This window comes from Lygodium microphyllum, chromosome 18 (genome assembly GCF_053477565.2).
Source record: "Lygodium microphyllum isolate KBCC chromosome 18, Lygodium_microphyllum_v1.1.10, whole genome shotgun sequence".
Taxonomy (NCBI): domain Eukaryota; kingdom Viridiplantae; phylum Streptophyta; class Polypodiopsida; order Schizaeales; family Lygodiaceae; genus Lygodium; species Lygodium microphyllum.
Window position 1 is genome coordinate 52,759,732 of NC_141152.1, and position 25,725 is coordinate 52,785,456.

At 42.1% G+C, this 25,725-nt stretch overlaps 1 protein-coding gene across 5 annotated transcripts in view; it reads left to right on the forward strand.

Moving 5' to 3' along the window:
* The window catches only part of LOC148020888 (synaptotagmin-4-like), an 81,860-nt gene extending 56,427 nt beyond the window's left edge, over positions 1 to 25,433 (forward strand). For 3 of the 5 annotated variants that reach the window (XM_087698690.1, XM_087698694.1, XM_087698692.1), the window contains 5 exons: positions 582 to 860; positions 956 to 1,087; positions 1,218 to 1,520; positions 1,621 to 1,944; positions 10,490 to 10,851. In XM_087698690.1, the coding sequence (XP_087554816.1) occupies positions 582 to 860; positions 956 to 1,087; positions 1,218 to 1,520; positions 1,621 to 1,821 (915 nt within the window). In that variant the 3' untranslated portion in view covers positions 1,822 to 1,944; positions 10,490 to 10,851. Of the gene's footprint in view, positions 1 to 581; positions 861 to 955; positions 1,088 to 1,217; positions 1,521 to 1,620; positions 1,945 to 10,489; positions 10,852 to 24,855 lie in introns of those variants that run through there. The other 2 variants (XM_087698691.1, XM_087698693.1) reach the window with 2 other exon arrangements.
* Positions 25,434 to 25,725: the final 292 nt, after the last annotated feature.

The window sequence follows — 25,725 nt, forward strand, 5'->3', positions numbered from 1 at the left end:
CTGTTCACAATACAAACAGAAAACAATGCCTAGCTCAGTCAATGGGACTGTAAACTGTATTGCATATCAACCTGTGACTTATTCAGTTGCTCTGCCTTCTCCCTCGTCTACATCTGTTACCACTTCTTCATAATCTGATATTTGTTTATGTTAGTCCGAGCAATTGTCATTGAAAGACAGAAAGACAGAAAGTCCCAGTAATTGTTGTTAGGGTACCATGTTGACAAATTAAAAAATGATCACCAAGTAGACATATCATGTCCTAATACTAAACAATTATGACCATCTGAATTCCAAGGGCCTGTATGCACTAGGATCATATGTAGGAGCATGCACTGTACTTTTCATCATGTTGCAAAAATTGTTGTGCCAAATCTTTCGTCATTGTCATCATAATGTGCATCTTCCCATGGCATTTACTCTGCATGTCTACACTGGAAAGGATTGCTTTGCATCATGACAAGTCCTTGTCATTTTTCCTGGTGTTGGCTGCCATTTTAGAACTGGCTTGCAATGCCATTTGTCATTACTCAGAGTTATGTGAGACATTTTTTTGTTTATACGTCTTCCTGGGCATGCAGACTCTACGAAGAACAAAGACAGTACCACAAAATCTCAATCCGACTTGGAATCAAACATTTGAGTTTGCAGAAATTAGTGGTGGGGAGTATCTGAAATTGAAATGTTATGATGCTGATCTAATTTTTGATGATGCATTGGGAAGCTCTAGGGTGAATTTGGAAGGGCTAAAAGATGATGAGGAAAGAGAGATTTGGATACCATTTGAAAACATGGACACTGGGGAGATTAAGTTAATAATAAAGGTCACAAAAGCTCGATCCAACAATGATAATTATCAGGTTTTGAGTTTATTTGCTGTACACAGTAACTGTTTGCCTACTCTTATTTTTGGTGATCCATGATTTTGATTCTCCAATTGTGACTTCAAGCGCAGAATTCGACTTCAACCAGTGGCATGATTGAACTTGTGCTAGTTGAAGCTAGAGACCTAGTAGCTGCTGACTTGCGTGGAACAAGTGATCCTTTTGTGAGTGTTCACTATGGTAAACAAAAGAAAAGGACAAAGGTACACCTGCAAAAAAATTTCTGCTATTTTTCTAGTAATGACTTAAACGAATTGTCATGTCTTTTCAAATTTTGTAAAAAGCTTGTTAGGGGGTTAATGAATGCATAATACAAAGAATGCTACTTTTCAGGTCATTCACAAGACCTTGCATCCATGTTGGAACCAGACTATAGAGTTTCCAGATGATGGAAAAATATTAGAGCTTCATGTCAAGGATCACAATATTGTCTTGCCAACCTCTAATATAGGATATTGTGCTGTTCAATATCAAAGTCTTCTGCATAATCATACAGCAGACATGTGGATTCCCCTTCAGGGTGTAAGAAAAGGGGAAATACATGTCAAGGTTACAAGGAGGCTTCACCAGGCCAGGAAAATAGTCAGTGAAGGTGCTGTGACTTCAAATATATTGATATCAAAGATTTCCTCAAAGGTAATGCCCTCTCTAAAATTAGTAGCCCTCTCATTTTTTATGTCCTACACATGCTTGAGCACAATTGGATTGCTTATGCCATCCTGCTTTTTGGCAACAGATATCTGGGCTAGTAAGGGAAGCACGTCAGCTGGCAGAAGAGGCTGAGTATGAACGTGTGAGTGAGAAAATTGATGAGATTGAAACTTTAGAAAGAGAACAAGATATGTACATCTCTGCACTAATAAAGGAAAAGGAGTCACTACTTTCTAAGATTGATGAGCTTGACAAAGCTGTTGGACACATGAATATGTTAGTGTGAACATAAGAGCGTCATGGAGGCTCCCAAGTCTGTAATATTTATGTTCATCATTCAGTAGCCTGCATGCAGTTTCTGTGGCTGAACAATTTTCTATATGCCACCACTCAAGCTTGAACTGTCCAGGTTGGTCACTTTTGTGTTGTTTTGTTTGAAAAATCAATGGTGCCAAGAAACTGGTCTTGTTAGACTCACTATCATTTTTTTTTGGGTATAAATTTATGAAATCATGGCGTGTGGAGCAGGCTCTTTATGTGTTGCTGTTGACTCTTAGATTCATGTGCACAGCATGATGTTTGCATATTCTGCTGGAATGTGTGAAGCAACTCTTTTAGACAAACTATAAACATAATCTTCTCATAGAACTTGCAGCCACTTTTCCATGTAAGAACAAAACAAGTTATCTATTTTCTATTGTTTCACTAATATTGGCCCAAGTGCTGCATATGGTTATGTCTATAAGCATCTGTCTGAAAGAAAACCTGAAACATAGTTTGCAGTACATTAAACACATTATAGACTAGATTGGTAGGATGCTAGGATCCATGGTCAACCTCTATGAATCCCCTCCGGTTTGAGATGCGGATTGCCCATTAACCATGCTAGGATCCATGATCAACCTCTATGAACCCTTTCAGGATTGAGATGTAGATTGCCCATGATCCATGCAGCCCCACAGGTTAGCATCCATATCATTAGACCATGCTCCTCACCAGCAAGGCTGTATTAGCTTACGTTCGTGTCATTAAAGTGTGTCATCATTAGCAAGGCTGTATCACCTTAGCATCTATATCATTAGTGTGTGCTCCTCACCGGCACGGCTGTATGAGCTTTTTTTTCACCAGAAGAGTTATTCTGCAGCATAGTCTTCATCAGGCAACAGTGTCCCAGGTATTGTCTTCATCAGTGAGGCTGTTCTAGACTTTATCTTTACTAGGTGAACTTGTATTGGTCAGCTTCAGTCATTTTGGGCTGATTTTGCATGATAGTTTTCTTTCAGAAGTTGTCTAGATTTTGAGGCTGTGTTACCTTGTGTTTGGAACTATCTAGAGATGTATTTACAAACCTGCTTTGAGATAGGAGAACATCATTTTGTTCGGGGGAGCTAACCAGAGAAGGATCTCCTTTGTCAGATTTTGGTCTTCATTGTTTGCATTGTTCAGAATTTTCATAGAGAGTTGCTTGGCATCTCAATCAAGAGAGCTATCTCTTTGCTATCATGGGTGGGTCCTATATTTGTGTAATCTGAAAGGAAGCTTCCGCCCATTGCACTGCCAACCTGCCATTGCGCCCCCCGCTAACCCCCCGTTCCTCCCGCCTGCCCCTCCACGTGGCGTGCTGCGCCTCTCTCTCCCGCCAACTCTCTGCTCCATTGCGCTGCCTCCCCCACGCTCGCCCCCACGCCTGGTCACCCCCTCCGCCCCGCTGCTCCCCCATGCATGGTCACCCTCCCCCCACCCTACCACCTCCCCCACGCCCTGGTACTTGCCCCCTTTCTCCCCCGCCTCCTTCACCCTACGGCCACCTGCCTGCAGGCCCCCCACACTATAATCCGTGGTGCCCGGTGCCTCTATCGCCGTCGGAAAACAGAATCCAAAACACCCCCCCCCCCCCCCTGCGAAGTTGCTCCCTCCATTTGCAGCAACACTCCCCCCTTTGGCAGTACAATAGTGTAATTGGTAGGTTCTTAGTATAGATGCGCAATGGAAACCTTGGTCAGATGCCGGTGCATTCTGCAAGTGCCCCCCAGTCAAACACCTTGCACGTTGTCCTCTCTAAGGAATAGCTCTTAGCCATCCGTGCCATAGAGCTGGAGCTAAAAGAAACATTGATCTTTGGTCAGGTCGTTGGACATTCCCCATCCATGGCCCAGCTTCAGGTTTGGCTTCACTCCACGCTGTGCATTGGCACAACGCAGATCGTGGAGGCAGTTCTCATGGGGCAAAGGATCTTCATGATACGACTCACCTCGGCAGACGTAGCCCGTGAGCTTGTGGCTAGTTCACCCTATGCTTCCACAAAGGGGGTCATCTACATGGTTCCCTGGTACAGTGGTTTCACAGCGGAGGCATTCGCACTCCACAACAGGTTTCTTAGACATCCGGTCACCCTACTCTTCCCTGGACTGGCGGTAGAGTATCGCCAGATTGGACGACTCTTCGGCACTGTCCTTTCCGCCTCTTTTGCGGACACAATGACAACCATAGCAGTCCCAAAGGTACGGGTGGCAGTGAAAGAGACGAAGAATATACTACAATTTTTGGAGATTGAGGCAGGCGAACACTCCTTCAGGCAACTGGTTATTGCGACCGGGCAGCCAGGGAAATGTCTGTGTTGCCATGACTTTGGGCATTAGGCAGCAGATTGCATGTGCTTCGGAGCCAATGCGGCTTGGCCGACAGGCCCATAGGTGGACGCAGACGGCTTTACATGAGTCCGGAGACGACAGAGAGGGAGACGGCTGGGGGGGCCCGCAGTCAGCCCCTCACACATAGCCACGGCAGCAGGGAGCAGGAGGGACCCCCCCTCCCCTCCCTCCCGGGGCAGAGCACTATGCGGCCCCCCTCTCCTCGTCCCACCCGATAGGACCATAGGCCTCCACATCCACCTCCCACAGAGGCGTCATAGGCCATCTCACGCGAGGGCCCACATCCCCCACACCCTCCCCACTACAACTCTTGGAGGGGAGCTACGGAGCTCTACCTCGAGACCTACGGACCGCTTATTGATCAAGCGTTGCAAGCCGAGCAGCCATGGCTACCTCTCACATAGCCGATGCGCAATGCCTACCTTACGGGTGTAGTGAGCTTACCTTAATGCTTGATCGAGTTTCCTCCTCTCTCTTGCACTTCGGTAGCTCCACGATCCTTGCTGCAAGCTCAAGCAACCTCAAGCTCTCTCCGTCAAGCTCCATCCTTTATAGCCGCGCGAGAGAAGAGAAGAGAAGGGAAGAAGAGAAGATGAAGAGAAAAGATGGAGAGCTTCTTCTCCACGATCCCTTACTCTCACACTCTCACACACTCACTCCCTCACTCCCTCACACTCCCTCAATCCCTCACTCAAGCACAAGCAAGAAGGCAAGATACAAGAGAAGAAGAAGAAGAAGCTTTGGCCGCACACCAGAATGAGCTTCTCATTCACTTTTGAACTTTATATACATGCCCTACTTTTTGGGCAGTCATCCCCACTTTTTACATGGCCAGCCATTAGCCTAGGTTCTCTTTTCCTATTTCCCACTGTTCTAACTTATCCCATTCCCAACTAGTGCATACAATTTGCGTAGGAGTGAGCCTGGCACTCTTTTACAAGGATTTGGGAGCGCTTTCACAATTAATGGTGCGCTTTTACTTTTTTCTTTTCTCGGGGCGATATTGAGGCCTTCTAGAGAGGTTGTCATTCAAAATTTTCAGGGTCTGACTTCCATCCGGGGCGCCTTTTCCTTCCTTTGTCTTGTGCCCTTTCGGTTATCTCCTTCCATTTTTCCGCTCCCCTGTGCTGCGGTAAACATTACCCCCCTTCTAGCTAAGTGCCAGTCCCATGGCACTGTGGTGGGGAGTAGTGGGGTAGTTGGGGTTGTTGCTAAGTGGAAATGTTGGGTAGATGACGACAATCAAAAGGTGCTGTTGTAAATGGGAGGTCATGGAGTTTGATTAACGATGACCGGGAGAGATTCCGACGTGCTTTAGACTTCATGAAGATGCTTAGCATTTCTCACACAGTTGTAGCTCCCATTCTGCGACGGCTGATAAAGGTTTTGCATAGGCATCTCTAATCATTTGGAGAATATGAGGTTCCAAAATCTATGCCAATGGTGGGTCCATCATTGAGTTTTCCTTCTGCTTGATTTGGTTCAGTCATGGTAGCTATCGAGAGGCAGATGGTCGGCTGCATCAAGCATGTTGGTCCATCCAATCATCGGAGTATGCAAAAGCTCCTGAAACTGTTGTAGTGATGTCCTGTCCGACTCAGGGAAAAACTCCTGCCAGTAGCGGATGTCGTGGATGATCTTCTTTAGCTGAGTAGCCATTCACTGAGTCACGATCATAGCGTGTAAGAGAAAGTTGTGCACTCCCTAAGGGGTGTGTTTGTCTCACGGTGTGGTGTAAGTGCATGTGTAGTGGAATTGGGAGATGGGTCTAACCTTGGGTAAGCCCTTGGCAATGTCCTACACTCGAGGACCCAATTCGTGTGTTATTGAAGGTGCAATGCAAAACTTAGGGTGACAGGTCTGGAAGTCTTGCCCTTTTGATGTGCCCTAAGTGTGAAGTGGAGGAGGGGCTAGGTGTGAACCCTAGGTGTAGTGAGTGAAGTGAGTCCTCGTGTTTTTTTTTTTTTTTTTGAAGAATTTGCATACAAGGAAGATGTCCTGGCTAATGCCTGTCACCTTCAGTTGGATTATGAGGCGGTCGCAAGCATTGGGATAGGAATGCGCGACTTTGTAGATATTCTTTAATACCGGCCCGGGCCTTCAGAGATGTGGATGACAAGAAAGGATGATTGCACCTCGTGAAGTGGGTATCACTTATATCCTCTAAGATTTCTAGGCAAAAGGAGGGAAGTAGGGTTGCCCTCATCATTAATCTAGTCATGGCTCTACTATCTATCCCTAGGTTGATGTCAAAAACGAGTGGAGGGAGGTGGGCTTCCTCGGCTGTGGGTCTCTGCATTAGTAGGAACTTGATAAGCCTAAGATAATTACAGGTAGTTAGGAAGGCTGGATCTGGGCAAGAAGAAAAATCCGTGAGGAAGCGGTTGATAGATGGGAGGAGATCTTCTAACCTAAAGACTAGGCATTTCTCGGGGCTTCGGGCATTAATGTTATATATCTTAGGAAAGTCAAAATCCCCATGAATGTTTCGATTATAGTCAACTCCATGCCTACGGGAGTAGGGCATGTAGATGGGGTCGTTGCGTTCTTCAGGGAGTGAGCTGCAGAAGGCGGTTCAGGCGTCAAAATTGGTATCCCAAATCCATCTCCGCCACTTCGGCTGTGCCTTGTAGCCTTGGACAGTTTTGGGAACCCTGTTTACCTTGTCTTGCCAGTAGTCTGCAGGCTCTTGCCTCCATCTGGTTATTATGAAGCTTCTTTTCTCTATCCACCTGTTTGTAAGATCATTAGCCAGATCCTTGATCTTGGCTAGATGCCTAGAGGCAACGCACGGTCCAGAGAGCGTGGGTAAGTAAATGAAAGTTCAAATAGCCTTGTCTGGAACTCCTGTTCACACCATATGACCAATTCCTGAGGCCAATCGATAGGATGGGGATCCCCCCGTAGTGGCACTGGCTCTTCAGGGAATTGTCTTGACAGTGATCGTGCTCTGCGTTGGGCTTCCTCTGCTAGTTCTTGTCTTCTTCTTCTGGCTGTCACAATGTACTCGGGCATGTGGGCATCTTTGGGCTTTTCAAGCGGGAGGTCTGGTAGAGGCGGACTGGGCATTCTTTGTTGCTCTTCTTCAGCATCTTGCTCAAAGTCCGGACCCTCTTCGACATTCTGCTCGGCAACTGCTACGGCCGCTTGTGGTGGTGGTGGTGGCTGCTCATGCTGTTCGAACCCAAGTTCCTTAAGCTCAACAGTGGACAGGCCGGTACGACGTAGGTAGTGAAATTGTTGCTCTTTTGTGATTCCTGTGCCTGTTGAAAGCTCTCGTTCTTGAAGGTCATATCTTAGTGCTCGGGTGGTCAGTTCTAGCTTTCTTCTTACCTTCTCCACTGAATCATTGCCCTTCACCTGGGTGACATGTAGTATTATGCTGAGGAAGGCTTGCCTTTGTGTGTTGGCGCATACATTAGCAGCTTCTGCCTTGGACTCCGCGAGTACTCTCTCACACTCAGCCACCGCCAAGCGTTCCGTTAAGTTCCTAACTCTTTCAAAGTTGTTTCTTTCCCACTCGTTGGCTCTCTCGTCCATCTTCTTTCTTCCCTCCTCCAGCTCACTTGCCAAGGTCGTCACAACTTGCTGCTGCTCATTTGTTAAGAACTAGAGTTGGTTCCTTTCCCTAGATTTTCGAGCTAGCTGTTCTTTAGCAATTTCTTTTGCTTGATTTGCAATGCTAAATCTTTTTTCTGCCTCAGCAAATAGCTTTAACTTTTCTTCCACAAGCTGCTCATGGCTTTGGATCTTTGCGAAGTGCAATCTTTTTTGGGTGAAGGCCATGGCCATGAGGGCCTCTATGTCTCCCTTAGTAATCTCCAACGCATCTTGCAAGTGTTGTGCGCCATTCTGCTGCCTTTGTGCTTCTGCTGTGGGAACTCCGACCTTTCCTGTTCTAGGAACTCTATCTCTCTTTCCAATCTGTCTTGTTCTTTAAGTTCACACCATAGCCGAAAAGCCATGGTATCCTCTTGTCGCTCACTTGGCTCGCCCTCCTGAGCTTCTATTTGTCGGTATCTTTCCAGCTTGGCAGTTCTTTGTTCCAAGTCAACATACTGTTGCACTAGTAACTTCAAGCTCTGCTGTTCTGGCACCAGGTTTTGCTCTTCATCTTCCAGCCTTTGTCTGAGGCGGCTCTCATTGTCCTGGGCTTTCTTGGTCTTTGCTTCCAGCTGACTTGTAGGGCTTTCACCTCTCTTCTTCGGTTGGCTCTTTGCTTTGAAACTTTTAGCCTTAAGGCTGTTGAAGTTTCCTTTTCTTTCTCCAACTCCACCAGGGCCACCTTCTTTTCTTCTTTTGCCTTGTCCAATTGTGCTAGAAGCTCACCCACATAAGCGTCATAGTCGGCACTAGATTGCATGGGAGTGGGGGCTGTAGTGGTTGACGCCTCTAGCTTCTGTCGTTTTGGATCTTTCCTGGACTCGGCATCTACGGCAGCGGACCTTTTTGCTCCGGCTTCCGGTACAATCTCAGCTACTTTACTGACAAGTAGCTGCATCATGCTCATCAGTTGGGCCGTGTCTAGAGAGGGCGTGGGTTGTGGGGTGGTTGTGGTTGTGGTGTCGGTTGGTACTGGCACGAAGGAGGAAGGCAGGGGGTGTAGTAGGGACTTGCCCTTGCCTACAACCACTCTGGCCGCTTCCACACTGCCACTTGCTTCAGCCTCATGACGGGGACTCAAAGGGTCGATCTCTCCTTCCCCATGAGTTTCTTCGATAGATCTATGAGTGGCCTCAGCCAACTCAGCAAGTTCTTTCATTCTTAGCTCGTCGGCTTCCTCCTCTGCCGTTCTTTGCATCTTCTTCTGCCCTCTTTGATTCTTCTCTAATTCTTTGGAGTTCTTTCTCTTCTTTTTTCCTTCGTTCCTCCTCCACCCTCCTTGACTCTCTTTGAGCCCTCTTCATCTCGGTTCGCTCTTCTTTGCTCAGTCTTTCTTCCTTCTTCTTCTGGCTCTTGTCAGTCTTCTTTTGCTTCCATGGTTTAGCCGCTTGAGTGGGTGGTACCTTCGGCTCTTCTTTGTCGCTTATTGCGTTTTCACTCAAGCCTTCTTCCTCGCGGTGAGGTGAGCTTTGGTGCATATCTTGCTCTTCATCTACATCGGCATCCTTGATAGCCTCATCGATGATTGTCGTCAGGACACCGCCATATCTGATTGTAGAGGCTTTCGAGGCATGCTTTTGTCTTGCAGATCGTGCAGTAGAGGCAGGAGAGTCTAGTGGAAGAATAGAGTTGTCTTAGGCTGGTTACACACCAAGTAATGGACGGCCAACCCCCGCCCAGAGTGTGGGCATGCACTTTTTGAAACTGGCCACAGACATGGGTGCCATATCTTTACACACCAAATGGATACAGTTTGTAAAAAAATAAAAAAGAATAAACTTATAAATCTTTTGATTGGTTGCAAATGCAAAAAGTGCACCCTTGTCCGCCACTTTATCAAGTGGGCAGGGGAGACTCCCCGTCCAAAAGTGGGCGGGTAGTTCACCTGTTTAGTAGGTAAACAACAGGTCATGTCCTCTCCAGTGTGTAAAGGACTGCGGACACCAACCCTTAAATAAATGTTTTGATTGGTCAAAGCTAACAAAATGGGTGTCCCTTTTTTGGTGTGTAACCGGCCTTATCTACCAAACTCAAAAAGTTTGTGCTACAGCTTTTGCTGTGAACCCAAGGTTCAACATAGACAAATCACAAACTATTTCAAGGAGCGTGTGTTTTGGGTGACAATTCCATCATGATACTTTTCAGAAAATGGCAATTAAGTTTGAATTTTGGAAACTTTTCCTTTTTCTGGTTCTTCCATTCAGGACAGAGTACTGTGTTGGTGGGATTAAATGGCTAATTCTAGAACAGTCAGGTAGAAAAATGTTGAAGTGACCCAAAATGGACGATGTGGAAGCTTCAATTACTTTGAGCTTGAAACCATCGGTCCACCCCTGGGATTCAAACCTTCCTTCTCATGTGACTGAGATAGAGGCCTTAACAACTGCTCTACCCGTATGGGGTGCTGTAAGTGTATCTAATCAACTGCCAGATATGACATCACTTTTATTTTTGAAAAATATTTCAGGTTTTTTTTTGGTTGGCTCTATTCAGGATAAGGCAATGTGTTGGTGGGATTAGTGGTTTATGCTAGATCTAAACTGTCAAAGGGATGATTGGAAGTTTTCTGAAGATGAGCAGGAATCAACGTGTTTGTTTGAAACAAAATGATTTGAAACTGTCAAATTTGTTTTGACCTAAGCAAGAAACTTTTGAGATGCTTCCCAGGCCAATCTCAAGTTTCCATGATTGAATTTGCAGGCACACTATCGACAGGCAGAACACCACCCATCACGAAAGCATTGTTCCCCATTTTCATTTTGTAACTCATCCCTTTGATCTAGGGGAACCCCCACCATTCCCACCCATCCTGCTAGCTGAAAAGGTTTGCAGCCTATCTCTGCAGGAGCTTGGCAAGTGACATAGAACATTATCTGAGTACCTGTTTTGAATACAGGCTTAACTCTGTCAACCTCCTGTAAAATCATGGGAAGCTATATCTTTAGTTCTAGTCACCATTAAAAGAATGACAGTTTGTGGGCTGGAAAGGTCAAAGGTCAATAATTAGCTTATTATTTTCAACTATCATGCTAAGGCTTATTATTCAGCACACATTTTCATCAGACCTATTTGTTTTCAATGTAATATCTGCATTAAATTGATGCATGTGAAGTAATGTGATAGAAGTGGCAATCTCAGCTTGCACACTTATTTTGGATTTGCAAGAAGCGACATGCTTGCTGAATTGTCATATTATGTACCCTTTAATGCAATCTCTCTCTCTCTAGTTCAGATAGAAAGTGCTCACTATGGAGTAGATTTCCTTCTCCTGAAGGATCAAGTCTGCCAGCTTGAGTCGAAGATCAAGAAGCAATTATATATGTAGGTGGCTAGTGTACTATGAGATTAGAGGGTGCTTCCATTGCCTATATCCCGAGAGGGTTTGGACCACTAACTAGGGTGATGGATTTCCAAGATTAGTGCTGCCTTGAACTCTTTTCTCTTGGAGTTGCACCATTATAGAGAGCAACTCCTGGAATCACAAGGGAGACATCTTGGGGTTACACGGTAGCACATTCTTAGACTTTTCGAACTGCAACTAATTCAAACAGTCAAAAGCATACTCCAAATCGATGTGGGGAGTCTCCTTAGATAGCAATCAAGAGATGCAAAGTGCACTATGCATGGCCCACCAATGCACACTCTCTTGAGGCCCCACTAGAAGACATGGATGATATTGGCAAGATAAAAGTGGGAAACACCCTAAAACATTAGGAGTTAGGCCCAAAACACCAAAAGATAATCAAATTGGCTCAAAACACGTTTCCCCAATTAAAATGTTTCCCCTTCGAGGAAATGGCTGCTGTGTGAGGTTTCAATTTGGGAAAACATTTCGGGTTATTTTTGCATTCATATCACTAGCATGGTTGATACTTGCATCAACATATGCTTCTAGTGATACTCTATAGTTGGATATCGATTAGTCTACCTACTTGAGTAATGGGATATCTATCTAGTCATCTTTTTAGTTAGCGTACTCATAATATGGACCATTTGTATACTCTCTTTGTTCTTAGTAGACCGTCATAGTAGAGAAGAAGAAAGATTAGGGTTTCATCTTCTTGTCTTATGTGCATTCTTTGTGTATTGTGTTTTATAAGAGCTTAAGCTCCCTCTCTCTACCCCCATCTTTTCATGGTATCAAAACAGTGTCTAGGCAAGGAGCTATGAGCCTCAAGCACAAGAGTCTACAAGGAAGCCTTACTATGGAGTGCACATATGGAGGTCTCTCTCATATGATCTCTAATGGATGAGCTGTCTTCACGAGTTTGGAGTACTTGTGTGTAAGAGACCTCTAGCATGAGTTTCTATGGTTGGATTTGCGTTTTGGGTGCATTTTGATCTTCATTGGGGAGTTAGAAGCTGTTCATGTGCAAATCCAGTAAGGTTTGAGAACTCTACAAACCTTGTCATTTTGTGAACATGTTGCAAGTTGTAAGTGTTGGGTGTGGCGGACAGTATTTGCGAACTACTAGACATTATGCGAGTTGCTTAGCATATGCTTAAGTTTAGTACAAGTGATAATTTACCTAAATTACTAGGTTATTTTTAATAGTAGATTTTTGATTTTAATTGCACAATGTCCAAGGGGTTTAATTAGATTCATAAGCTTGGCAAGCATAGTTTCTATACTTGGAAGTTCATATTGACCAATTTCCTTATGGGTAAAGGTTATTGGGACTACGTTGAAGGTGATAATGCTAAGATTCTAGAGGTGTCAGAGAAAAATGTTATGCTTGGGTAGGCCAAGCTAAGCAATGGAACCATGGTGCTCAAAAAGTTATATCTAGCTTTCCATCAGTGTTTAAGATAATGTGATTGGGTCTATATAGGATACAAATAGTTCTCTAGGAGGATGGAGTAACTTGGTCAAGTTGTTTGGTATATATACCAAAGAAAGTTTGAGTTAAATAATATCAAGCATGGCAATTTATCACCTTCAATGTAGTCCCAATAACCTTCAACGTTATTGAAGTTTGAGTTAAATAATATCAAGCGTGGTAATTTATCTATCAATGACTATATATTGAAGTTTAAGAGCATTGTTGAAGCTCTTGAATCTATTGAAGTGTAGGTTGATAATGATGATATAGTGGTTGCATGTTTGGATGGTTTAGATGAGAAGTAAAAGTAGTTCCAAACCTCCATCAACATAAGAAATACAATTCTTGATTTTGTAGATCTAATATCTATGTTGATATTAAAACAGAAAAACATGGGACTTAATGCATTCTTGTCACAAAGCAAGGATAGCTTAGAATAAGTGCTCTAGTCTAAGCCAAATAGAGGTAGAGATCATGGTGGTAAAGGCTGGGTGATGGTCGCTATGGGAAAAATCAAAGGCAATCTCATGACTCACAGGAATAGTCATATACATGTGATAGAGGCCAGTGGGCCATAGAAAACATGATAGATAGACTGTAGGTTATGATAATCGAGAATGCTATAATTATATTTAGACATTTCATATTGCATATGATTGTCTAGAAAAGGGAAGAGATGGAAATAATAGAAATGGGAGAACGCAACATAACAATTATATGTCTACTACTAATCAAGTTGATAATGAAAAGTTACTTGTTATGTAGCACATGATGAATATAGTAAATACAAATGTATTAGTGGTGAATGACAATGTATGATATGTGGATCGATGTGCCTCTAACCATATGATATCTCATGGAGAATGGTTTAGAGAAATGAAAAATCTTGAAATGCTTGGTTTAGTGGAAATAGGTGACAATACAACACATCCTATTGCTCATGTTGGGAGTGTCCTATTGTCTATGAAGGATGAAAAGTTTGAGTATTCGGTTGATGTGTTGCATATGCCTAACATTATAAAGAACTTGGTTTCTATTGGAAAAATGGTTGAGCAGGGGTTACAAATAAAATTCAATTAGAATAAATGCTTTGTAGAAGACTTCAAGAATACATGAAAATTGGTTGCAAAAGGTAAGGATGTGGAAAGAACGTTTACCTTAGATGTAAATATACATTCAGGGTACTATGTTTGTGTTGGAGGTAAAGGCACCTCCGCCTAGTCGCCCGTGTATTACTACACTTTACTACATTGACAGTACTCGCCACTGCACACTGCAGGTGGCGGACGCCCGTCACAGTCACTTATTCTTTATTCTTTTAGTGACATTTTGAATAAAGGAAGGCTCGGCCACACATTGTGGTTGTTGGAGTTCCCACTTTTGAGTCTCTTTCTTGCTCTTGCTCTCCATCCACTATAGCTCTCACCGCCAAGCTTCTTCCTCGGCTCTACTTTTCTTTCAACTGGTATCAGAGTAAAGACATTGGAGCTTGCTTGGCATTCTCTTCAACTCGTATTTGAAGAGCTTCAACTCGAGCTTCAATGGCAGCTATGGCACCTTCATTTGCAGATATGTTTTGATCTCTAGCCTCCTCCATGATCTTTTGGCCTTCATTCGACACCTTGCAGGGCTGCATTTGAGCCCCCTGATCATTGCTAAGTGCTTAGTAGCACTGTTGAAGATCTCCCAGCCCCTAGGAGCAACCAACGTAAAATGCAGCACATTTTTAGGGGGCTCAGTTAATCCACTCCTGGCATTTTCAGCTCCTTCCTCGGCTTCTCGGCATTGTTTGTAACCTTCCTGATCATCTTCGGACTCCCCGACATTGGTTCTTGGCTCCCGACAATCGATACGAATGCTTCCACCTTCAGCCATCGCTGTATATACAGTCTCAGGACTTTCAAAAACAGGGTAGCACTTGACATTTGATGTTTGATGCTTCTTGGCATTGCCTGTTTGATGCCTATTGATGCCTCGTGATGCGCGGATGTTATGGGATGCTATGCCTATGCTTTGGGACTGATTTGGAGTAGATTTGGGCACCAATTGAACTTCATTTGACAGTGAATATACTGCTGTAATATAGAGGGATGAAGCTCATTTACTTGGTGTATGCATTGGTTCTTGGATACGGGGTGCTTACTGGAGATTTGAATGATCATACCGATGTATTTGGAGATTGCCAAATGCTTTTTTTTTTCTGGAATGCTTTTGAGCTTAGATTAGGCTTCGTCTTGGTCGTCATTCACTAGCATTTGGATTGAGTTGGCATGCTTTGGATTGGTTTATGCCTATTGTTACTGCTTGACATTTAGGGCTCTTGTATTTATGCTTTGATCAGATATGGCTGTTATGTATTTGAGCATTTTGGACCCACTGGGCATTACATTTGGTTGTCGGTTACATGCTATTTGAATGCTTTCAAGCTTATGCTTTAGTGGTCTGAGATAGCTTGGGATTTATGCTCCGGATGTACGCTATTGGGATTTGGAATGTCCGATGCTATGTACTCGATGTATTTGAGCGTTGCTTGATCTATTTGCATCTAACTTTACTTCCAATGGGAGTCTCTTGGCATATCCGAATGTAAACAAAGTTTTACTTATACTTGAGCTTGCGCTTGTGGGACAGTTACATGCATTTGCTCTCTTGAGAGCTTCACGTCTGCAGTTAGTCTGTAGTGGGTTGATTTGATACGCCTATTGGGGCAGGCACCTATCTCTGTCCAGGTTTGTCCATTTTGTATGCATCTTGGATGGTTATGCATTGAGCTTTTTGCTCTATCAGTTGTGCTTGTCCTTGGTCTCTTCTCTTACCCCGAGATCCATTACATGCATGACTTCTAGACCTATGAGATGTATCTTGCATGACAGGTTATTGGTTTGAAAGTTCTTGGTATCTTCTTACCCCTTGACACTCACTATTGGATGTATCTTGCTACCTGGCAGTTACAGTGACATATGTACCAGTGATTGCTTCACTTTGGGACAGTTTTATATACTGTTGTAATTTATTCCAACAAGCTGAAATCTGTAGATTTCGAGTACTTGTATGAGGGTAATGCTTACTGTTTGATGTTATCTTGGTCATATTTAGTGAACCAGTGGTTCTCTTGGTAATATCCACTCTTTCAGTCAATTTTAGCAGTGGTTTTAGTGCATTTTCTACTAATTAAAACCTGCAATTTTGCATTTTTGCTTTGATTTGGGACAGTATGGCTGGTCATTTAAAAGACACAGCTCTCTTTAACATTGCCAAGTTGGATGGTACCAACTATGGGTATTGGAAGTCCTAGATATGACAGGTTTTGGTGCAAAAGTTGTAGATTAAACCATTGCATTTCAAGGGTGCTAAACCCGAGGATATGGATAATGATGTTTGGATGGACGTTGATGAGCTATGCAAGTCTATCATTATCTTGTTACTCTTAGAAGAGGTCCATCATAATGTTGTTGAAGATAAGAGTCAGAGTGCATGGGACTTATGGGAGAAGATTCAGGAGCTTTATGCACAGCAGAGTCCTGCGTCACAGATATATTGACTGAAGCAGTTAATGGACCTTCACATGAAGGAGGAGACATCCTTATATATAATTTCAGCCAGTTTCATACTATCATGAAGAATCTGTTGTCATAGGGTATTGAGTTCAAAGACAACTTGCACCCGTTGTTTTTGCTTGGCACCTTGCCTGAATCATGGGATGTCTTCCGTACTGCCATATGCACGAATAAGCTTGATGGGATGAAAATCAAAGATGTTGAGAATACTTTATTGACCAAGGAAATCAACTGGAGAAACGATGATGCTTCCCGCTTTTCACATGCATTGACCGTTAGAGGTTGCAGACATGGTAGGCATGATAATGATCATAAGGGCAAGGACTCTCAGAAGTCCAGATTAAAGTCACGTGGCCGCAGTAAGTCCCATGGACGGAAGTCTGATCTTACCTATCATTATTGTGAAAAAGCAAGACATATTAGGCCGTAGTGCCATAAGATGCGCGATGATAAGCACAAGGAAAAGGGCAAAGAGAAAGTGCAAGAAAAGTCTTTTGAGCGTAGTATTGTACCTGCAAAGTCGAGTGTGAAGATAGAAGAGGTTAATATCATGCATGCCACTGATTCAGATGAGGATCACATACTTTCAGCTTCTTCATGCGATGCCTTACAGGCCTCTTGAGACACATTCTATGTATGTGCAATGCTGGCTTTTGGATTCGGATGCATCATTTCATGTGACACCCTATAGAGATTGGTTTTATACCTATCGTACCATCTCTAGTTTTGTGCGTCTTGGTGATGACAGGTCTCTTGACATTATGGACATTGGAGATGTTAGGCTGCAGTTTCCTTCTACAAGTTCTTTTGTTTTACATGATGTATGCCATGTACCTGCGTTGACTCACAACCTTATGTCAACTGGATAGCTTGATGATACAGGGTATTTTGTGTCTTTTGGAGACTCTACATGGAAGATTACTCATGGCAGGCTTGTGCTTGCAAGAGGTGCCAAGTCTAGCAGCCTCTATCCCTTACTTGTATCTGGAGCTACCTTGAATCATGTTTTGTTTGTGGATTCTATCCCCCATGTATCCCTTTGACATGCTCGTTTGGGACATATGTCTCTTAAATGAATGAAAATGCTCCATGCTTTGCAGTATCTTTTGCATTTTGACTCCGCATTTTCATTCTTGTGATCATTGTTTGTATCACAAGCAGACCGGGAATACACATAAAAAGTCTGGTAAGAAACGCATGGATGAGCCCTTGGCTCTTGTGCACTCGGATGTATGTGGGCCCATGCCCTACCAGTCACTAGGTAGGGCAAATTATTTTGTTACTTTCATAGATGATTACTCACGTAAGGTTTGGGCTTATCCCATAAAGAGAAAATCCGATGTCTTAGACACATTTCAGCGTTGGCTTGTATTAGTAGAGAACTAGTTTGGAAATAGACTGAAATGCCTAAGGTCAAATAATGGGGGTGAATATGTATCACTTGCTTTTGAGCAGTTTTGTGATGAGGGGGTATTAAGTGTCAGTTGACCGCCCCTTACACCCCTCCCTAGAATGGTATGGATGAACGTATGAATAGGACCATTCAGGAAAGGGTCTCTAGCATGCTTAGTCAGGCTGGCTTACCGCAACACTTCTGGACTGAGGTAGTTACTACTGCAGTGCATCTCATTAACATGTCACCTAGCAGTGGCATTGAGTTTCAGGTTACAGAGGAGGTATGGGCAAGCAAGCCCCCCTCTTATGATCATTTGCGTGGCTTTAGATGTGAGGCATTCTACCATGTGCCCAAGGACAAACACAATAAGCTGGATCCTAAAAGTGTTAAATGCATTTTCATTGGCTATGGAGATGTAGGAGAGATGGGTTACCATCTATGGGATCTACAGGTGTGGAAAGTGATCCGCAGCCATGATGTCATCTTTCATGAGGAAAAAATGCATATGCAGCGTGAGAAAGTGGTTGAGGTATGCAGAGTTATCTTTCAAGAGGAGCCACCTGCTCCCGTACATCTTGCTCCACAGCCAGCTAGACAGGATGCGGCATCACCTGATGCTCATGGCCCAGATACTAGACATGCTGATGTTAGACATGATGTCGGTCAGGCAGTAGAGCCTGGGTTGAGGAGTTCTATTAGAGATAGATGACCTCTTGACCGTTTTGCGCCCTCTATGGATTATGTACTGGTTACAGATGCAGGAGAGGCTCTCACTTATGATGAGGCTATGCACAGGGGTGATTGTCACTCTTGGGAGAGGGCTATGCAGTCTAAGCTTGACTCATTGCATAAAAATCAGACTTGGGATTTGGTTTCCTTGCCTTAGGGTAAGAAGGCTTTGCCATACAAGTGGGTGTACAAACTGAAAAGTACTGCTAGACACCCCAAGCCGGCATACAAGGCTCGATTGGTTGCTAAGGGCTTTAAGCACTAGATGGATGTCAAGACGGCTTTTTTACATGGGAACTTGCATGATGAGATTTACATGGAGCAACCTAAGGGCTTTGCAGACCCTAGCAGGGAACACCTAGTGTGCAAGCTAAAGAAGAGTCTCCATATGGCTTAAAGCAAGCATCTAGGGAATGGTACCATAAGTTTGATGCATTGATGCAGTCACAGGGCTACAGACACAGTGCTATGGATCTGTGCTTATACATGAAGAAAGCCCATGATGGTTTTATACTGATTTTGGTACTCTATGTGGATAACATACTTTTGGCAGGGATAGCTCATGAGGAGCTAGATGCTCTTAAGGCTCAGCTCAAGAAGAGCTTTGAGATGAAAGATCTGGGACATGCCTCTCATATACTTGGTATGCACATTACGCACGACAAATCTCAGGGACTACTCTATCTGTCACAAAGAGAGTACATTCATAAAGTCCTTGAGCACTTCCGTATGCAGGATGCTAAGCCTATTGCTTGTCCATTACCTTATCATGTGAAGGTTTCATAGGCCGATTGCAAACAGATAAGCAGAGAGCCAAGATGGCCAAGATTCCCTATGCATCAGCCGTGGGCAGTCTTATGTATGCCATGATGGCCACCTGTCCAGATATTGCTTTTGCAGTTGGGATTGTGGCACGTTATATGGCTACACATGGCAAGAAACATTAGGATGCCGTGAAGGGTATCATGAGGTACCTAAAGGACACAACAGATATGTTTATTTGCTATGGCAGCTAGGATACAGGAGTCGTGGGGTCTCTTGGATGTCCAGGGCGCATAAGTGTACGGCTCTTTCTACTACAGAGGCCGAGTATATTGCAGCCACAGAGGCTTGCAAGGAGGCTATTTGGTTAGGCCGTTTGATTTCAAACCTTGGTATGATAGATGATATGCCTACACTGCATTCGGATTCTATGAGTGCCATTCAGTTGGCCAAGAATCCGGTCTTCCATGCGAAGACAAAACATATTGAGGTGAGGTATCACTTCATTTGCAAGGTCCTTGAGGACAGGTCTATTGACCTTGTCAAGATTCTGACTGAGCAGAATCTTGCAAACTTGCTCAAAAGAGCCTCACTACAGAGCACTTTGCCTTCCTTAGCAGATTGATGGGCCTTGGATGAGATGACATCTTTTTTCCCATCCTATTGTACATGTGTACATGTTGTATTGTCTTTTTTTTCCTTCTCTCTCCCTGGGACAGATTCGCCTTTAAGTGGGAGGTTGTTGGGGGTAAAGGGGCCTCTGCCTAGCCGCCCATGTATTACTACACTTTACTACACTGACAGTACCCGCCACTGCACATTGTAGGTGGCGGGCGCCCATCACAATCACTTATTCTTTATTCTTTTAGTGATAGTTTGAATAAAGGAAGGCCCGGCCACACATTGTGGTTGTTGGAGTTTCCACTTTTGAGATTCTCTCTCTCTCTTGCTCTTGCTCTCCATCCGCCATAGCTCTCATCGCCAAGCTTCTTCCTCCTGGGCTCTACTTCCCTTTCGGTTTGCATAAGATGTAGAAGTTGTGGCTGACACTGACATTCGGCATACATGTATTAGCAATGTAAATGTGTGGCGGTCAAAGAATATATAAACAAAGTGAGATTGTAACATGCTTGCCTAAGTTTAAAGTGATTGATATGTAGACATTTTGTGAAGCATGTCAATTTGGAAAATATGCAAGACATGCATTCCCTCATGATAAACATATAAGTAGACATCTACTTGAGATTTACATTCATGTGGGGTCTTACAAATGCTGCATCGATAGCTAGATGTAAGTACTATGTAACCTTTATTGACAATCATACAAGGAAGGTATGGATGTATTTCATGAAGGAGAAACGTGAGGTGTTATCTCACTTTCAAGATTTTAAAGATTTGGTTGAAAAACAAGCATGTGTGTTGATTAAGTGCCTAAGGTTAGATAGAGGGGAAGAGTACCTCTCCCATGAGTTCAATAATTTTTTGAAATAAGATGGAATTTAAAGGCAATTCACATGCATGTATATTACACAACAAAATGGTGGTGTTGAAAGGAAGAATATACACATTACAGAAATTGCACAAGGCTTTATGTCTAAAAAGAACATGCCTCATTATTATTGGGTGAAAGCTATCTCTATGGCTATGTATATTATGAATAGAACTTCCACTATTGTAGTGCATGATGTGACATCAGAGGAGAAGTTTATTAGCAAGAAATTAGATTTTTCACATGTTAAAGTATTTGGATGCATTGCATATGTACATCTATCTAATGAGCTAAGAAAGAAGTTGGATCCAAAAGTTGAAAAGTGTGTATTTGTTGGCTATTTCCTTAACCACAAGGTTACATGTATTATAATCCACTTATAAGTAAGTAGAGATATGGTATTTGATGACATGAGAAGTTGGTGTACTATTGAAAATAGATTTTTGCACATGATGTAAAAGAAAAGGTAATTGTAGAAAATATGAATCCATTGTTCACAGATATTGAGTGGGCCAAAAGAGTCCTCTTCTAGTAGGTCTCTTGAGAGACCATGGAGTGGCAAGTTGTGTGCAAATAGCGCTCCTAAAAGTACAAAAAATGTATAACAAAAGGAAAGAGAAAAAGTAATCAAGCCACTTGTTGTGCTAGATATTGAATTTGATCTTCACCACTATCACCAGACTAGATTGTAACTACATAGTTGACTTGGAGAGTCAATCTATGTAGATGCCTTTTGTAAGCCTCATTTGGACAACGAGATGTACCTTGCGGTACCCTAAGGCCACATTGGATTATCCTATGTTTTATGGGGTTAATTCAATGGTGCATCTATTTGGTTATATTGATGCGAATTGGGTAGGTAATGTGTCTAACAATAAGTCTACCAGTGGAGCTATGCTCTTGTTTGGGAGTGGGGATGTGACTTAGAGTAGTAAGAAACAACCCACTATTACATATCAAGTACAGAGGTAGAGTACAAGGGTGTTGTAATGATGGCATGTGAGGTAGCTTGGATGCAAAAGCTACTAGATGATTCCAGGATACAAATAAATATGATATTTGTCATTTATTGTGACAACATGAGTAGTATATAGTTGATGAGAAACCCAATGCTTCATCCACACACAATATTGAGGTTTATTACAATTACATCAGAAAGTGGGTCTTGACGGATGACATTGATCTTATATATGTAAGCACATAGAAGCACATTACAGATATTTTCACCAAGGCCCTAGGAGAGCAGAAAAACTTTGATAATTTTAAAGCTTACTTGGAGTATAGGTCATGGGGTTGATCTTGAGGGGGAGGGAAGATATCAAGCTCAACACGAGCTAATAGTCATGTACTTGGGTGACCGTTTTCACATTCATATCATTGGTGTCATTAGTACTTGCATTAGCATATGCTTCAAGTGATACTTTATAGCTAGACATCAATTAGTCCACCTATCCAAGCTACATGATATCTATCTAGTGATCCTTCTAGTTAGTGTACTCACATTATGGACCACTTGTATGTTATGTATATTGTGCTTTGTCTTTTTTTTCTTTGTAAACCATTATAGTAGAGAAAGAAGAAGATGAAGAAAGATTAGTGTTTTCAGCTTTCCATCTTTTTAGGGAGAGAGAGGGGGTGCTTATATCTTCTTCCATGGTATGATGATGAGAGGGGCTGGTCTTCTCCTCTTGGTGTCTAGAGGATTTTGATAACTTTAGAGACATTATTTTTGTGCTTTGTATCATTATCCATATCAAAGGATGATTATGATTGTAAAATGGTGCTTGTGACAAGTGAACAATCCTCTTGCAAGAGCACTATCCAAGTGGCACTGTTGCATAATATTTTGTATGAGCACGACCATTTGCATTTCCCTTTGCATTATCCCATGCATTGGCATTTTATTCTTATAAACATGTATTTGCATGCATTTATTCCTTTTCAATTAGAGAGTGGTTGCTCCACCATCTTTAGCAAGTCTTTGAATGCCACTTGAATGTATATTTATGCTCATTATTCTCACAATTCTATTGTTTGAGTGCATTTGTTTGGGCGTATTATCCATGAAATGGCTGATCCTATTAATGAGTTGGTAATTATCATTGTGATTTGCATCATTGATGAGCTTACCATCATTATCTGGTTCATCAAGATTGATAAACGTATATGCAAGATTAATGTAAGCTATGGCTTTCTCAAGTCTTTTTAACTCATGACACACAGTAAACTAGTTGATTACTGACAAATGGAGAAGAGGGAATAGATTATTTCTTCATTGACACCCACATATGGTCAAAATAGCTTGTCTATTTTGTGATATGTTGGTTCTAACTATCCCTTTTATTCTCCCCTTGAGGCGCAGATTACTCAATATAACAAAACTATGATTTAAAACACTGGAAAAGAAAAGGTTTCTTGTAGTTCCATTTGCCTTTGCAGGTCCTAGTAGGCCATTGGGTAGCTGATGAGCACACCCTTTGTCTAATGTCTTAGCCTCTTTGGATCATCACTTGGGCTTCTTTTGGTAAGATAATCATTGCCTCTTTGGGTGATCACTTGGGCTCCCTTGGTAAGATAACCATTGCCTCTGTAGTCTTGGTATTTCATTGTGCAACTGATGAGTATCCTTTGCTTGATGCCTTGGCTACTTTGGGGTGAGACGCTATAAGATAAAATAAAATGTGGGCTTAAGCTATCTCCACTATCCCTTTGGGCTCCAATTTTGGGCCTAAGAGGGGGTATTAAGCTAAAAATGTGTTCTAAACTTAATTAGCTCTTAATTACAGTCCCAAAACTCAAATATGCCAAAATTTTATTTAACAAAAACATGATCCTAGAGGGAGAATTGAATTGGAAATGAGATTTAAACTTAATTACTCTTAATTATATTCTTAAATCTCAAATCTACCAAATTTTATTGAAAAGATATATGATCCTAGAGAGTATCTATGTTCCATAAGCCATACCCTAGTTCGGGAGGACCCATCCATCTTTGAATAGACAAGTTGCCCAATACTTAGTCTTAATCTAATTTTTGTAGCTTGTAGTTTCCATCTCTTTGCTGTCCACACTCTTTTTACGAAGGATGTCTTAGTTTGAGATGCTTCCCAATACTATATATCATCATGCACCTATTGTTTAGTCCCTTGTTGCTATTGGTGATTGTTTCTAGCCAACTGCCATCATCATTAGAACAATTGTGTTCATTGGTTTAGATCATGTTCTAGCCTATGTTTATCCTCCTCCTAGTGTTGCCAGTTGCTAATCTCATTAGCAAGCCTTGTGTTTTGTGTACTAGCATTTCCATGACCTAGCTAGATCTATATTTTGCTATTGTAGCTTGTTGCCCAATTGGTGTGTTATCATTTGATCAACATTTTGTTGATGCTACCTTGATTAGCTGATACACTTTCTTACTCACAATCTTTGCCTCGGTCCTTGAGACACAAGAGTTCAAGGGTTAGTTTCTCACCTTTCATAGTGTGTTTGTTGCATTAAGCATCATACATATATTCATTTAGCATTCATTCATTATCTTCATTATTTATTATCTCTAAGTTATCATGATTCTAACCATGTCCTTTATCAATATGTGCATTGTCATACGATAGTTTTTATTTTCTATAGATAGGTATTTCTTTATAGTGGTGAGTTGTGAATTCAAAAAGGAGTGTGTGAAGTTGAGAATGTCAAGGGACGTGGTTCATGAAGCTCTCTTCTCTTTTTCTTTGTTAGGGTACAACATTCTTTCTTTCTCATACTCTTTGCCTTAGTCCTTGAGACATGAGATTTTGAGGGTTAGTATTTCACCAGTCATAATGTGTTTGCTGCATTGAGCATCGTACATATATTCAATTATCATTCATTCATTATATTCTTCAATGTTCACTATCTCTGAGTTTCCCTAATTCTACCTATGGCCTTTGTTAGTTTGTGCTTTGTCATGAGATTGTGTTTGTTATTTTTAAATGGGTATTTCTTTACATTGGTGAGTTTTGAATGCAAGTATGAGTGTGTAAAGTTGAGAGTTTGAGGGACGTGGTTCATGAAGCTCTCTTCTTCTCTTCATCTCCATCAGAGTATGACACACTCTCTTGTTCATACTCTGCCTCAATCCTTGAGACACAAGAGTTCAAGGGTTAGTATTTCACCTTTACATAATGTGTTTGTTGCATTGAGCATTGTACATATTTTCATTTATCATTCATTCATTATCTTCTTCTCTGTTCATTATCTCTGAGTTACCCTAATCCTACTCATGTCCTTTATCAATCTCTGCTTTGTCAAACAATTGTGTTTATTATTTGCAGACAAGTATTTCTTTACATTGGTGAGTTGTGAATGCAAGCAAAAGTTTGTCAAGTTGAGAGTATGAGGGATGTGGTTTGCAAAGCTCTCTTCTTCTCTTCATCTCCTCAAGCTCATTATTTGCAACTCCTCTCATTTGTGGTCAACACTAGAAGCAAGGTCAAGAGCAAAGGAGTGTGCACATGGATTGAGAATGTGGCTTGTCAATGCAATGCCTACAATTTGGCGAGTCTTAGTAAGTGTGTTATCTATTCTCATCATTGAGTAGTAGGCTAGGTTAGAGATAACTGTGTGCTTCATAGGTCAAAATTCTTAAAAGAATACAGATGTGTCCAATGGTACAGATGCTAAGCTCATAGAGTGCAACACCCTTCACAACTGAAATCTCCACATTCTTTCTTAGCATCCACCCAATAACCAAAACATAGAGAATGATATTGATGCCCACATGCCAGGACATATATACATTGACAATGACACAATCAATAGGCATCTCACCACATCACATAGACTCTTGCTACTTGTATCATGTTCTAAAGCTCTAGTGAAGACATATATGGTGTGGGGAATTGCATATTTAATTGAATCCATTCTATAATTGTGGCAAAATGTTGATTACTAGATATCATTTCTCTCTTCTATTTTCAATACAAAAAGTTATATTTTGCAATTCAAATGACAAGTATCAATATGTAGGATATTGAATGAACATAGAAATCAAACAACTGTGAAGTTTGCATGCAAATGTATTTGTTTAGCACCTATGACTTGTAATAAGGTCTAATGGCCTAAGAAACAAACCTAAGTATCTATGTCAAGTGCTTTAAATTGTATGTGTTGGTGATGTACTTGTATTAGGTCCTATACTAGAT